The sequence below is a fragment of the Lepidothrix coronata genome, unplaced genomic scaffold (genome assembly GCF_001604755.1).
Source record: "Lepidothrix coronata isolate B3197 unplaced genomic scaffold, Lepidothrix_coronata-1.0 Scaffold144, whole genome shotgun sequence".
In the NCBI taxonomy this organism is placed as follows: domain Eukaryota; kingdom Metazoa; phylum Chordata; class Aves; order Passeriformes; family Pipridae; genus Lepidothrix; species Lepidothrix coronata.
In genome coordinates this window covers 1,613,233-1,629,197 of record NW_016690324.1, presented here as the reverse complement: position 1 = coordinate 1,629,197, position 15,965 = coordinate 1,613,233, and the positions used below count along the sequence as shown (strand labels likewise).

At 43.4% G+C, this 15,965-nt stretch overlaps 2 protein-coding genes across 7 annotated transcripts in view; one reads left to right on the top strand and one right to left on the bottom strand.

The window, feature by feature from the left end:
* Positions 1-9,870, top strand: part of HNRNPAB (heterogeneous nuclear ribonucleoprotein A/B) — a 29,286-nt gene extending 19,416 nt beyond the window's left edge. For 2 of the 4 annotated variants that reach the window (XM_017827901.1, XM_017827904.1), the window contains one exon: positions 9,304-9,870. The gene's annotated coding sequence lies outside the window, so the exon portion shown is untranslated. Of the gene's footprint in view, positions 1-5,097; positions 6,757-9,303 lie in introns of those variants that run through there. The other 2 variants (XM_017827898.1, XM_017827902.1) reach the window with 1 other exon arrangement.
* The window catches only part of COL23A1 (collagen type XXIII alpha 1 chain), a 172,789-nt gene continuing 164,586 nt past the window's right edge, over positions 7,763-15,965 (bottom strand). For 2 of the 3 annotated variants that reach the window (XM_017827895.1, XM_017827896.1), the window contains 8 exons: positions 15,765-15,806; positions 14,897-14,923; positions 14,375-14,446; positions 14,230-14,283; positions 13,935-13,961; positions 13,406-13,459; positions 12,712-12,798; positions 10,022-11,319 (listed from right to left, as the gene is read on the bottom strand). In XM_017827895.1, the coding sequence (XP_017683384.1) occupies positions 11,209-11,319; positions 12,712-12,798; positions 13,406-13,459; positions 13,935-13,961; positions 14,230-14,283; positions 14,375-14,446; positions 14,897-14,923; positions 15,765-15,806 (474 nt within the window). In that variant the 3' untranslated portion in view covers positions 10,022-11,208. Of the gene's footprint in view, positions 7,876-8,793; positions 8,833-10,021; positions 11,320-12,711; positions 12,799-13,405; positions 13,460-13,934; positions 13,962-14,229; positions 14,284-14,374; positions 14,447-14,896; positions 14,924-15,764; positions 15,807-15,965 lie in introns of those variants that run through there. The other variant, XM_017827897.1, reaches the window with a different exon arrangement.

The following is a 15,965-nucleotide window of genomic DNA, read 5'->3' as shown; positions in this document are numbered from 1 at the left end:
ACAAACAGCCCTTTCTCCTCTGAACAGCCTCCCTGGAGTGATGCAACCACTCACAGAAATGAGGGACACTTGCATAACGTGGTAGAGGATTAAGCTCTATCGGCATAATTTCAAAACAAATATGGGCAGAGAAGGCACACATTGCATGTATTTTTCTACAAATAAGTAACATTTTCAGTCAGACTTTAAGTAGCAGCAGGTACAGTTTCTCAAATGTTATTTTTTGTAATATTTCTATGTCCAAAGTAAGGGATATAAAATGAACATAGAGCAGGTTTTGACTGTGGTATTTTGTGCTGAACTTTCATCATACTGAATTTTTTTGATTGTTTTTTTTTGGATAACAGAAAAAGAACCCCAAATAGTAACACAAAAAATAGCTATGTCATGAAATTGTCTGTAAAAATGCACTCTGTGAAACAAACCAGCAAACACAACAGGACTCCAACTCCCATTCTAAGTGATGGCAGTTTACTACCTCTTGTACTAAATTCAGAAATTCAGTGGGTAATGTGGGTGCTTTTGCTTTGCAAAACCAGGTCCTAATTTTTTAATGTAATTGCAGAAATGAAAGTTTGATACAGACTTACCTACACTTCATAAATTCGTGTAAAATACACTTTTCAAATGCAGTATTTAACAGTATATAAAAAAGCAGCAAGGGGTGTTAGTGTCCTTTACAGATACTTGGGCCATCTCCATTTTAAGTTTCTGTTCATTATCTACATTATATAAGAAACCACACACTGACACACATGTGAGTGACTGTTCCATGAAACTATGCAACTATGAGGCAACTTAGCAAACAGGAATTAATTGTTGTCCTAAGACATAGGAAAACCACAAAATGTTACTAATCTAATTCTTATTCCGCTCTCTTGTCAATAATTCAACTTCTTATGCATGGAAAACTCAAGTTTCCCAGCTTTCCTGTGGTTTCCCCCAAGCTCTCTCCAGTAGTATACAATAATCTATTAAAGTCCTTCCTCCATTCATTTCTAAGTGTCAGGTTTTCAGCACTTGCTTTAGCTGCAGGTTACACAACAGTTACACACCCCTTATAAGCACATGGAAAAGTTGCAGTAGCTCACCTGGGCATGTGAAAATACTGTAATTTTTAGCTTACAGATATAAACGATCATCAGGGAAAAGAAAGCTTAGGAAATGGATTTTTTTACTCACTGGTTTGCTTCAGTCTGCAGTAGATTCCCTGAAGCAGAGCTGTGAAGTATTTCAAACAAATTCACGTAGTTCAAACAAATTATGGCCAGGTTCAGTGCAGTGCCAGGGACACAATTAGAAGGCAGGTGACTCCTCCAGCAAATGACACTGAGACTGGACTAACTAGACTGACCAGGTGTTTCCCTCTGCCCCCTCCTTTTTGTGGAAAAAAAACCCCAAACAAACCCAAAACAAAACCCCATAAATTAAAAAAAAACCTATTGCAAAAGAGTCCAAGAAATGTTCTTACATAAACACTGTCCTGTAAGGTTGCCAAGGTCAGTTTGTGCCACAGTCATTGCCTGAGTTGAGCAAAAGTGTCTTAGGCCTCTTGAAATTATGCAGGTATTTAATATCTCTCACTTAAAAATCTCCCTGGTTATAAACACCGGGAAGGCTGGCTGGGCTGCTCAGCATGTCAGCAGGTAATGAAAGGTAAAACTCAGGAGTTCCAAATTAACTTGAGGTTCTACTCCAGCCCTGGACACCTGCTGGGGACACACTGAGCTCTGCTAGAGCACATTGAAACCAAACTCACCCCACATACCTGCAGTATTTGTCCAGGATAAGTAGTTTGGGGATGTTTCAATTTTTACATTTTTTCTTAGTATTTTTGCATATCTTAACTAAAAATCTGTTTTCTCTAAAGAAAATAATCCCAAGCTCTCATGCTCAAAATTTTAAAAATGGAAACATGACATGTAACCTACTACAGGTAGATTTAATTTGTTTAATTCTTTAAATTATCTGGGCAGCAGTGGGACTGAAAAAACAAGTGTGAGAATATGATGGTATTTCCCAAGAAAGAAATACCAGCTTTGGAAAAAACAAAGTTTCTATCTGTGTACTGCTGTTTTACAAATATCAGTTCAAACCACAGAGTTATGCAAAAGTCGTGCCCATCTCTCTCTGTGCTGCCAATTAAGGGACAGTGTCACAGCATAAAATTTGCATAAATTTGTTTGTATTAAAAATATTTAAAAATATCTCCTCTAGAGGGCAGCATTGAATCACCATTCACTGAGCAGGAAATCTGTGCTCTGATACACCTTTATAATACTCATTATATTGACAGGCTAAGGAGGCACAGGGGGAGTTATTTATCATTATAGAGCTGGAAATTTCTGCCATCTTATAATTTGAATAAATTTTTAAAAAATAAATTTTATTATTAACTTTAATTATTCGTGCATTACAGTGAGTGGGTCCTTTCATTCTTGCCCAAGAGCCTGCTGTGTTTGGCTGACTGCAAAACCATATGTATAAAAATTTAGCCTGGTTAGTGGGTTACTATAATCATCTTAAAACCAGAGGTCAACCTGTGTCATTCTCTGTGGATTATTTTGCATCATTCCATGGGATGTCTTGAGCTGCTGAAACCTCCCACGTGTTTTGCTGGTTTGCTTAAGAATTTAAAATGCTGAATTTATGAAATTACAGAAGACAAAAGCTCATCTAAATGTTTTACCTGTTGGTTTCCTAAAAAGAAAACACATCAGAAAGTTGCTTACCATAGAAGAAAAATTCTTATTTTTAAATACACGGGAGAAAAATCCATATGGAAATCACCATTCTATATACAGCAAGTGTCAGAAGCAGGGAGTACAGGACTCCTCCATGGGAATAAAACAAAGCACGTGGCAACATCTTGATGATTTTTTTTTTTTTTAAGTAAAATCTTGGTTCATTGACACTTGGAAACAGTTCCAGCTTGGAGTCAGATCAGGATTTCTCTGCCACCTGTTTCATAATCCAGAGAAATATTCCTGAACTCACTGGCCAAGCCACGATTCAGCTGCAAAACTCTTAATTAATCTCACTTGTCCCCATCAGCACAGGCCAAATCATCAGGTTCATGCTCTGGCAAGGGCCCTCTTGAGCTGCCAGCACACTCCCAGCACTGCTGGAGTCACTCTCCCCCAAATCCATTCTCCCCCAAATCCATTCTCCCCAGAAGCTTTAGGGAGTGCTCCCCATACTTAGAGTTGGGTGCAGCATCACCACTCCTGGGGCACCAGGACTGACACAGCCCCCACAGCCAGAGTCAGTCACGTACCACATCTGCCATGTCTGGTGGCAAGGCAGCCCTGCCTGCAGAGCTTCGTGGCTGAAAAACCTTCTCAGGGGTTTCAAGTGAGCTCTTGTGCCCTAAGGATTCAGTTTGGGAACTTTGCTTCCTGCAGCGTGTTAGAGAGAGGATGTTGGTAGCAACTGGAAAGATAATTGTCAGCCACAATTTTAAATAGAACAAGCCTTAAAGAAGGCTGCTTGTCCTCTGCTCCCGGGCAGCAGGCAGACATGGTTAGCTTAACCTAATGGAAACCACCATGCTTTCACAGGCATTTTAATTAGGGAAAGGAATTTTGGTTTGTAAACTAGAAAACAGAAATAAATTTGTCTGAGTTTCAGGTTCCCCCAAGACCAGTAACTTCAGTGTGTTACCCAGAATGTCTGTTGATGAATTCATGAAGTCAATATACCAAATATTTTAGTGATCGAGAAAAATCAAGTTGTTCAAGTCTCAGACTGACCCACATTTCATAAGCATTAGCAGCCTCCCTGTCAATCATCCTTATTGCTACTGACATATAGTGGTAACATTTTGCTGCACTTCAGAATTGCTGTAAAACAGTCTCACATTCTTTCCAACCAGAGGGGAAAACAAGAGAGGTTTCCTGGGGAAAAAAATGCCCTATGCTTTGTGAGAGACTGAGAGCATGACTGAGTTGGAGCAAGACTGCCAGTAATACCTAAAAGTAAAATTTGTCTTTGTGAGCTATTTGCAAACTCAAAAGTATTCAAAAAGACCCACATAAACATTTTCATCTGGAAGGAGAAAATAATCAACTGATCTGGCATGAAGTTGCTGAGCAAAGCACATCTTTTTTTAACTCATTGCAATAAGATCATGACTGCTCTGTATTTAACAACCTACTCTTCTGAATATGTGTGTGTGTGTGGAAGGCACATGGAAATCTAAATAGATTCCTTCTTACACTCTCTGCAATCCATAGAAAACCCAACAGTCCCTCTAATACAGTCTGTTGCTCTGAATGATATGATTGATAATCACAGAATGGTTTGGGTTTGAAGGAACTTTAAAAGTCATCTAGTTCCAACCCCCTGCCGTGGGCAGGGAACCAGGTACACTCAGTTCAGAACATAAAGGTCAAATGCATGATCTCAGCTGAGGACCAGGAGGGACTTCAAGTGCTGATCAGAACCTCAGCCCTGCCTGGGGATCCATTCCCTGCTCTGCTCCCAGGAGCTCTGCTCTCCACAGAGCTCCACTGCTTCGGTGGTGGAAGGGGTTGGTAGAGGAGATGTACTACCCACAGGCCTTGGAGACTGGTTCGTTCCTCATAGCCAAAGTGGCAACAGCATACAGCAGGATCTGTACCTGCCAGCATTCCTGGTGGGAATGGCAGTGGCAGGAGTCCAGAGAAGTGACTGAGCACAGATGGCTGATCTGTACAGGGGCAGTAAGTCAGATGTCCTGAACATCCCTCGCTGCTGCAGGTGCACGGATGAACCAACCCAAGGGTATTTGCCTGGGAGTTTCCAAAGGTGAGCACCAAAGTGTTTGGCTGCTGAGGTGTGGCACTGGTGGGTGTCGGATACCAGGTGTAGTCCCATGCTAGGAAAATAATTCCAGCCTTCCTTGAGTGGTGTGGAAACGCTGTGAGTGGTCAGGCTGTGCCTCAGGGATGGGGAATAAGCACCCTGGTTACGAGGTTTAGGTGATTCCAAACGAGCTCTTCCTCCCTAACAACCAATGTCCCGGGTGCTGTGGCAGCAGAGCTCTGTGCTGGGAGGGGGACGGTGAGGAGCAATAGGTAAAGCACTATTCTGGTATTCTGTATCAATGTTTTGCAGGCCTGGCAGTGGTCACAGTTGATGCCTACAAGCACTGGATATTCCACAAGTTGAAGACGGAATACTGACTTGTTTACCTGAAGATAATAGGACTTCGGGGTATTTCCTCAGAGAAAATATAAATTTTAATATAATTTCATAAGCTTTGGAGGTTAGCTTGTCTTGTAGCTTCAGTGATATCAAACTTCTTCAAGTAGGAGCTAGATAGAAAGCTGTTTAGTTTTTGCCAGCGTATGTAAAACAAGACTTTTCTATCTGCATTGTAGATTGTTTGTGGACACTTCCAGATTCTTGTGCTTTCTGCAGTCATTCTGGGGACTGAACTCTCATTGATACTGAAAGAGGTTCCGTGATCAGGACACGGGCAGGAATTTGAGTGTAGAAGCCCACAGTGTGGTTTGGAGTAGTGAATTGCTTTTAGTTTGGAGATGACTGTGGCAGATGGGAAGAGCAACTGTACATTAAGGGAACAATTACAGATCTTCCTGGAGACATCAATGAGAGATTTGCCTTCAACCTTTCACAGAAGATTTTTTTAGCTTTAATTTGGGACAATAAAGGGGTTTTTCAAAAGCACTAAAAACCAGTGGGAGCTTGTTAGCTGCTCCTTATGCCTTTAAAAACCCCTACACCAAAAGTGATAGCTAAGAACATGAAATGGAAGTAAATAAAATGCATTTTCATTGCTGTTTTGAGTTACATAATTCTTGTTTCTTGATTTGTTAGTTGATACGAATTTACATGGATTTAATCTCTATGGTGACCAAGAGAATGGTGAGTAACTGGTGAAAATGCCAAGTATAGCCACAAGTGATGTGTAGGTGTAGACCCTAAGCAGCCAACAACAACAGGTAACAAGTCCACTGCCTACAGCCCTTAAGTCTTCTGTGTCCACACCCACCAAGGCAGATGGGCAGTGCAGCATTGACCAGCAAACAACACACCCTCCCAGCTAAAGGGATGAGCTCAAGGACACCCAGGATCCAGTCACAGGTAACCCACAGACATCACCCAGCCTGCACGGAGCACAAAGCACATTCCCACTGTTCTTCAGAGCACTGGAGCAAGAATTCCTGTAGCACTAGGTCAGCTTGTACAGGGCAGTAGCACCTGGACAGTCACATCCCTCTCTCAAGCCCTCTCTGGCAGTAGCTGCAGTAAGAGTTGCAGTGAAGCAAGAATCTAACAGAGGTTTTTGGATCTACTCAGGGCACCAAAAGTGACTCCCTTCTGTATTCTTTAAGATCAAGGCCACAAAGAACCCTGATATCATGTTTGATATCATGGTCAGGCTCTTCATTTCACCTAAGACACCCACACAGAACCCAGCAACTTATCTGGGGCTAAAGTATTTCCTCCAGAAATGAACTGTTAAATCAAAAAGGCATTAAGGTGATGGGGATTACATCACTGGCCTGGTTAGGATTAATCAGTCTCACCAATAAAAATCCACAGCTTATTTGAGTTTGTGTAGCTTGAGCTTCTACCCATTGGGTGAATATTAGTACATTTTCTCTGTTCAGTTTAAGAACTTGTTAATAGAAAGTATCTCCTCCCTGTAAAGGAATCTGGTTGCCTCTTGATCTTCATTGTAAGCTGAACAGACTCGGCTGTAAGCCATCCTTTTCCTCTTTGAAATAATTGTTTATGGCTCTCTACTGCACAGCCTCTGTTTTTTTCAACATCTGAAAAAATGGGAACTGAGGAATAGTTATTAGTCGATCTTGCAGTGGCATATGCAGATATCAAAATAATAATCCTCTTATTTATTGCCCTGCTCTGCATGGGATGTGCCTGAGATAGTTTAAAGAAAGAGACTGAAAAGGGGGAGAAAAGGAAGAAGACAAGAGGAGTGTGCAGAGTTAGTTTACAGTTAAAACCATGTAAACCAAGAAAAAATAAAAAGTAAATGAAACCCACAAAACAAGACAATTAAATACTCCAAACTCCCAAGTTCTAGGAATCCCAACAGCAAAATTATGTGCTCTGTTGTTTAAGAAGGGACTTTAGCAGAGCTCTCCCTGTCCTGCAACTCTCTGCACTGAAAGTATTGCCACATTTTTTTGTTTGGAAATTCTCCAGCGGAGGCTTCCTGGGGAATTCAGCTTCCACAGTAACAAAGTGCTGGCACATCTTCAGGCACAGACCCCAGAACAGGACCCAGAGGTGCTTCCCCTTGAGGGGAAAAAAGCTTCTCATGGTTGTAGAATAACCCCAGGCAGTCAGGGTTGTTGTGTTCAGCCCCAGAGCTGCTGTTTCCACCCCAGCAGCAGCGACGAACGGAGCTCGGCTTTGTCTCCTCTGCAGGTTGCAAGTCCTTCTCCTGTCTGACCAGACAGTTTACAGTAGCTTCTTCCATTTTCAGGGCTGCATCCTCTTTTTCTTTGTTTTCAGCCAGGTTCTTTCACCCTTTCAGTGTGCATGTGCAATGCAGATACAGAGGTGAGAGCCAGACTAGGACAGGGTTTACTCCATGCGATGAGGCACACGAGCAGCTGGCTCAGTACTGTTAGTTCACACAGCAGCACGAGCAGTGAAAATACTGTTCATTCCCAGCTACTGGCAGCAGTACCTTTATCAAATCCTGGTGTTACCATGCGTATTTTATGGGTTTGGGAGCTTTACAATATTTTCCAAGTCCGTAAATGTCAGAATCCAGTATAAAAAAAGGTCAATATATTACTGTCGGAAGTTTTTTTTTTCCTTTTTTTATACAAAAATTAAAAAGATCAAAATATATCACATTATTTACATATTGTGCTTCATGCTTAGGGATCACTGAAAAAGAACACACAGACAAACATTTTAATCAGATAAATGCTCCATTCCTTACACTTACTAATCTTATTGTTATTATTATAAGGATTGGCATTCAAATTTCTTTTAATATTAACAAGACATCCAAATGACTTACACATAATTAAAAACTTTGATGTACTAAGGGTGTGCTCACATTCTAACTGAGGGTTTGCAACCAGTTAGTAACATGCTTGCTGTTAACTCCCAACTACATCCACATACAACTGGGTTAGTAATTCCTCTCAGCTTCAGTGTCATACCCTTGTCAGAGAATGAGCATCCTCCTGCAAGTCTGAATTAAATCCTCATGTCCCAGTGGACACATCTTTCCTCATTCTCCCAGGCTGCATTACCACATAACACCCCTGGCTGTTCTGGGTGCAGGAGATGGAATGAATTACCTGCACCCAGGGTATTGGAGCACTCAGCCAGTGTGGTGGCTCTGGGTTATAATTACAATGGTAGAAGAGCCCTTGTTTGGCCATAAATGTTTGTAACTCTGCAACAAAGCAATAACCCACTGTAAAATTCTCATCTAGAGGTTATGAGCTGAGTAAGTTGCAGGAGCACATCTTGCAGAGTGCTGCAGCCTTTCCACAGGTGGTTCCTAAGCTGCCTGTGCCATAACAAAAGCCTGAGCAAGCCTGTGAAAAGGCATTCTACTGACAGTATTAACAACATTGATTTTTTTGTGCTTAGCAAGTTCTTGGTGTTCCCAGCACCAATCTAGAGCAGTGGGGAACAAGACATGAAGCTGCTGGAATCCTGCTCTCCCAAGGCATGACATCATGTCTGCCAGGCATATAAAGGACATGCAGCAGGGCAAACAGTCATCATGCAGCCAGAAAAATTACTTGGGGCTTGTTCAAGGATATACAGTTATTAATGTTACTGTACCTTATGCCAACATCCTGCTACTGGCAGTCCGTCTGGTCCCTGCAAAATTGAATTTACAGATTCAGTTTTCTTGACAGTGGCTTAAGTGTCAGACTCAAAAACCTGAAGCTCAGTTGTCACAACAATGAATAGTTTAGCAGCACTGTTAATTACCATGCAAAACCCATTTACTGTATATGCACAACACTAAATATGCAGGCAATGTAATCCATGTGTCACACACAACACAAAATTGAATAGACCCCAGAGTAAAAAAAATCAGAAATCTACACTTTCTGTTTTCCTTTAAACAAAAAAGAAAATGTGAACAAATATAAAGATTTGAAACCACAGTTCATTAACTTCATGATCTGGTTTATGAGGTAGTGGTTTTTGCAATCAGACATAAATATGGAAAGCATGATGTGGAAATGTACCTTCTGTTAAAATGTACTTTTCAACTGGGGGGGAGGTGATGTAGGTCTTTTTTTCCTGGATGGTATCCTGATTGTGTTAAATTTGATCCTGCAGTACTTAGTTTCTTTAAGAAATCTTGAGTTGCTGAACTGATTGACATAGGATGAGTTGTGGATTATGCAAAGGGGGTGAAAATATGTCATGTTCCAATGGAGATTCAAGAAGCACACAAAAACCAGAAAGCCAGAGAAGAGCTCACTGACCAGGAGGAGAGCACTGAAAAGGAAGGAGCCCCTTAGAAGAGGAATGGGCTTTGTATGACCAGCTCTTTCAAGACACTTTAGAAGAAATAGCTGACTTCAGCTGCCTTTTGTCATGCTGGAATTTTTAAAGGCTCTTGGATCTCCAATTACATGAATTTCTGCATGTAGAGCCACAGAGAGCACACATGCACTGACCCTTCCCTCAGAGCCACCTCAGATTCCCCGGGGGTGGGAAGCCATGGGAATGTGTGTGCAGCAGAGGGAACTGCCAGTGCAAACAGAGGTCAAAATGCAATTTTACATTTTTTACTGTAAATGTCAGTCATCACATTTTTTGTATTCTGTATTGATTTTATATGTAAAATAGCCTATGCCCAATAAAACAGATGCAGTGAAGTAAGGTTACCCTCTCCAGCTACTCACAGTGTAAGAAGTCAAGTTATTTTCACATGCTTTCCTGTGACATTAGTTAGAAAACACACATTTTTCTGCAGACACGGTCAATATTTTGGTCCATAACTATTCATAAGAAAAGTGCAACTGGTACATTTGCCAGAGTTGTCTGGGGGTGAAGGGTACAGGGGACAAGTTGCAGAGCAGTCATTTGACCAAGAAACATCCTGACTTGCTGTTAAAGCACACCCTAACATGGATGGTCACAGAGTTGATTTCTGCCCCGTTTTTTTCTCCTTCCTCAAAATACTTAACTTTGGCCATCATAAAACTCCAGCCTTTCTACCACGTTTCACTCCAGTGATTCCAAAATGACTTGTCAACTTAAAAAGAGCTTTGTGGCCTGTGTGTAAGGCTCGTGCTGATGCTCCTGGACTAAAAGCCGTCACTGAGAGCCCAGAAAGCCTCCACCACACGGTGGGGTGGAGAACAAAGTCACCATTCCAACCAACATGCAACTGCCCTTCATATACACAAACAGGGAGATGTGCAAGGGCTTTACTAACTGGTCATGTTGTAGTTACATCTTGGAGAAATCACCTACTGCAGTTTACAGTGCCTTCAATACAGAGAGGTCCTGTGTTTTCTGTACAGTTAAGATGGGAGATGCTTGGTGAATAGAACATCTCTGGGGAGTAAATATGGAGAGTTGGAGCGGGCCTGCTGTTAGGAATTGGTTTCTTTGACACATCTGAAAGTAATTTAACTTTTTGAAAGAGAAACAGCTTACTGCCCTTTTGTTTCTCTGAGGACAACTGCAAATCATCTGACATGTAGCATTTTCTATGGTTAAAAAAAATGAAAATAAAACAATGACTAGTTGAGCAGAGCCCTTTTGGGGAGGAGAGCACGAACCTTCCTGCATAACCACTGGACCCAACCTGAGCTCTGTGCTGACACAGCGAAGTCCTTCTGATGCCCAGAGTGCTGGTGACCCTGCTCTGCAGGGCTGCCCCTTCATTTGAGGGAAGCTTTTCAAATCTCAGCTGGGAATGGGACTCACAGGGCTGCACCAGCACGAGGGGAACCAAACTGGGCCACAGGTGCTGAGAGAAACCGTAGCTAACTTTGAGCATCTGTTGCCATGAAGGGACCAGCATCCTCTACGTGATCTCCCATGGTTTACACTCCTTATCTAAAGTCATTTTAACTGGGAGGAAGCAGGAACAAGACATTGGCATCCTTCCCCAAATGCCCAAGTGAAACATCTCGTTCCAGCCCTGCTGCCTTGTGTCCTTCCTCTCCCTGGAGGGATTTGCTTCTCAGGACAGGGCTTGGCCACAGCAGGAACACACACAACAAGTCATGCAAGAAAGAGAGAGAGCAGATACTGTACCAAAGGGCAGGGCACGCTCAGCCCATCCAGGCCTGGCAAACCTGGCTCCCTTTTGCTGCCTGCAATGCTATGATCTCCCTGTTTGGAAAAACAACTGCTTGTTGAGAATGATAAAGGACCAGAAGTTACTCAGACAGATGCCCACGTTTCAGCAGAGGAGGAGAATGGGTCTAGAGCTTCACAGCTCCATTTCTGATGACACAGCAAGTCAGCAGAGTGGTTTTATGGTAGGGAATTCACAGACACGCAGAGTCTGTCATCTGGGAAAGATCATCTATACACAAACCAGAGATTCACATTTGTAACAGCTCAGTCAGAGAGGTAAGAGGTAAATCACCTAACATGTTGAGGGAGGAAAAAATTAATGGTAGTTCACATTCAATCTCTGGGCAAAATAAAGCATATTGACTAAAGGAGCTTTTTACTGGTATGGTGGAGCTACATAACAGCTTTGGCTGCTATAGCTGTGCTGGCAGGCTGAGGAAAAGTCACACATTTAGACAAGAAATGGGTTTTTGGATCGTGTTAGAGCAAGTACCTGGCACTATTTGGTGCCTCTGAACTAAAGTCTTAAACAGGTACATTTAAGCAGTTTCAGTTCAATATTTGATACTTTTCATCCTGCACCTTTCAAAGCACTTTAGGGAAAGGATCTCTCTGGTTTTAGTCAATATATGAAAAACAGTAATGAAAAGGAGGTAAATTTTACCAGGTCAAATAACCTATAAATCAGTCTAGATTTTTTTTTTTCCTGGGCTCTGTCAAGTGAATGAGAGGTTCTGGAAGTGCACTAGGGAGATCCAGGTTCCCCTGGCTCAAACACCCAGGAGGTTTCCTGGAAAGCCTGTCTTTGTAGACACTGCACAGTGGTGGCCCAGGATGTGTCTGACTGAGAAGGGACAGATCTGAGCCACAGGCAGAGAAACCCAGGGAGGTCTCTTCTCCCAGAGGCACTTCTTGGCAGCCTGGGGAGCTCCAGCTCCAGCTCATCCATCACTTCTCTTCGGCAGAACTATGATGGCATCAACTCTAAGACACTTCCCCAGGCTCGTCCCTCGCTTGGTTTGCTGGGATGAACGGATAGAGCTGACCTTGTTTTCAAATCACTTCCCATGCACAGCACTCAGTTACTCCCTGATTTCAGACATGCTTAGAAGCCAGGCCTGCAGCTTCACACTATCTCCTGAAGAGCTCTACTGAGGTCCATTGTTCCTGACTACAATAAGAAGGTCTTTACACAAAGATCCTTTATTTTTACTGCTGTGTCTTGCTCCCATCTGGCCAGTGAGGAGCCCTTACAACGAGCAGTGAACTTCCAGCAGTGCAGATAAACCAGTAAGAAAAGTGAGAAAACAATAACCATCTGCTCTGATTTACTGGAAAACAGAGAACTCCCAAATCCTCCCTCCTTTTCCCCGGCTGAAAAGCCCCAGCAACCCGAGCTCAGGATGAGAGAAATGGAAGACATACCACAGGACAAGGCTGATCCAGTCCAGGGGGGCCTGGTTCCCCCTTCTGCCCCTTGGCTCCTTTTCTCCCTGGTATTCCTCGCTCACCCTGTCAGCACAACAGGAAAATATCAGGAAAAAGGAGAAGGAACACCTTTGCTTTATGTCTCACAGCACTTACAGAGTCCCACTCCTCACCCAGAGCAGGGACAGTTGCACAAGTGTAACCTCAGCTGAGTAATTAAATCACTGTGAAAATCTTTAGTTAAAAGCTAGGTGGAGATATTGTAATAGATAATTGATTGACTAAAGGTTGGTATCTGACAGCAAGTGGGAGCAGCAGCTTCCAGCCACTGCCCTGGACGCAGCTGGGCATCCCTTTGTTTAAGGATCCCTGTAGTAAAACCTTTGCCTTGGATCTATTTTCAAGGTCTAGAAACCAAGACCATCAATTCTTTGCAACCTGGAGCTGTCAGGCTGCTCCATTTCCCCACAGTGGTTGTGCTGTGGGTGGGGGTCGAAAGCTCTTCCAAGTGGGTAGGAATTAACTGCCTGTCCTGCCCTACTCTGGGACCAGGCAAGTACTTGTGCTATGGAAAAGGCCTTTCAGGAATTACTTGAGAAACAGCCAAGAGAGGACCAGCATCCAGGGCAACCTGGCAGAAAGAGCTGCTTGTCCTGCCCCATGAGCGTCTCTGCAGCCATAACCCACTCACCTTCTCGCCTCTTTCACTTCTCTCTCCTTTCTCTCCTCTGAGACCTGGGAAACCCTATCACAACAATTTTTAGGTGGGGAAAAAGAGGAAAAAAAAAAAAGGTTTTGTAAGTTCAGTCTGTGAACATCATGGCATCTCAGTTCATCAGCCCATCCTGCCGTGGTGAAGAATGACATTTTCTTCCAGTTTTACTTTGTGTGTCAGCAATTTCTTGGGAAAGCTGGAGTGCTCCACCACACCCCAGTAATGTTACAGGTATTGGAGTTTCATTTGACTGAATCCCATACCAATATCCTCAGTTGGAAAGGAAAACCCCCACGGCACCTTTAGCCAAGCAGTTCCACTGTGCAGGGGAAGTATCCCACCAACTGGTCTGAATTCAGCCCTTTTCTACAGACATCATTCCATGGGCACCGTGTTTAAGGGAGAGTAGTCTATACAATCTTAGCTGCATATTTTCCCAACAGTCTCAAGTTACATGCATGTTATTCATGTTTATACATTAATAATTAATGGTTTCCATACTCACATCCAATCCTGGCTCCCCCGGCTTTCCCTGTGGTTGTAAAAATAAAAATTAAGACATAAAATCAAAATTAAGACATGCTGTGTTGAGTTTGGTGTTGCAGACAAACTTATATCCAGTTGGTGTAATATGGTAGTAAGAGCACAAGCTCACTCAGCAGCCCCTGGGGTTGGAGGTTGCTCCTTGTGACCCACCAGGGTAGTGCTGGTCAGTCCAGCTCTGCAGCTCTGGCTGGACTCAGCCCCTGTTTTAGGATTGCACCCCAATGCCACCTCTCCTCTCCCACCCCATGGATTACCTTCTCTCCTTTGGTACCAGGTAAACCAATGAGCCCTGGAGCGCCCGGGAGACCCTGAAGTTACAAAGAAACAGGGCATTGGGATCGTTGCTGTCAGGCAGGTTGCTGCCAACAGCCAGAAATGAGATTTGGGAAAACTACTCACAGCGGGTCCAGTGTCACCGTGGTCCCCCTTCTCACCAGTGTCACCTTTTTCTCCCTTTGCACCGTCCAAACCCTGCATAAATGAAATGGCATCAGCCAAGGAGAGCTGGCAGCTCTGCCCAGGGCAGCCACCCCACACCCCCACCACCTCCCCTGCCCCCTTCTCTGGGATGCTTTCACCCACACTGCTGGCCATGTTTTCCTCTTGACCAAGTCATGTAAGAAAATAGTTGAAAATGCAGGTTGAAGCCTTTTGGTTTGGAAATCCTGACTCACATGTGCTGCCAGCCCTCAGGACTCTGTGCTGGAGGAGGGTTTTGGGTCATAAATGTGTTTGGAAGGACAAACTGCTTGTTTTCTGGAACACCAACTGCTGAACAGTGTAACCAAGGGATTTGTTGTGACAACAGTGACCCAAAAAAAAAAAAAATAGCCAGTCTCCAGAACTGACAGGCCTTTTGTGAGCCTGTAAATAATGCACTGGCAGCTGGGAAACTGGGTGACATTTAATTTATTGACTTACTTTAGGTCCCTGGATTCCTGGAGGGCCCTGTGGGAAAGACAATGGTGCATTTGAAAAAAAACCAGAATTTATAAACCCATCCTAAAGTTTCCTTCCCAAACCATTTCTTGCCCAAATTATGGTCTGACAATGGCTGGCCAAATATTTCTTTTTGAGACAGGTGGCAGTTTATTTGGTCCTCTGATATCAAATTAGGGGGAAGGGGAGCTGGAAAGGACCACTTAGTGTATCAAGGGACAAATAAAGCTCTGCAACATGAGTTTTGGGGAGCAAGAGCCCCCCCAAAATTTTGCTGAAGCAAATGACAGCAAGTTTGGGCACGGCTGGGACACCTCACAGGTTATGAAGGCCACTTGGAAAGCCACCTGGTTTTGACACATGGTCTCTCAAGGTGAATCTCAGACTCAGCAGAGACATCCTGGCCTTCCAGATGCCTCTGACAGCTCCTTTTGGAGCATTTCAGACACCAAACCCCTCAGATATCTGCATCAGAAGTGCTTCACATGTTCACCACCCGCATCCTCTCCCAGTGCAGCTGATGGCAAAGAACTTACTGATATGGGCAAGCTTAGGGAATACAGACACCATCATGGTGGGGAACAAATTTTCCCATCCCACAAGGCTTTATCTTTTCTCCAACCCAAGGAACAACTTGGCTGTTTGCAAAATGAGCCACAAATGCTGATGCACTTTCCTAAAACGGGTGCTTTCATCTCTCCAAAGACAGAACACAGCACTGTAGCTCTTCCCTGACTTTTTTTTCCCAGATTCACAGCAGCCCACCATGGTTAAACAGAGCAAACCACCCTTGTCCTTGACTAATCACATGCAATAACAGATCTGCAGCAACCACTTTCCAGAGTCCTACCATAGGGCCGGGTAATCCAGGGGGTCCAGGCTCAGGTATGATCTGTGGAAGGGAATTAAATGGCACGTTAACAAGGCTGGGCATAGAGACAAGGTAGTTCTCCAATGGAAACCTCACAAAACCCAGAATCATGTTTTAAAGCTCTCTGATTTAATGGCTTTAATCAAAGTATCTGCTAATCAAAGAGTCACTTGTAGTATT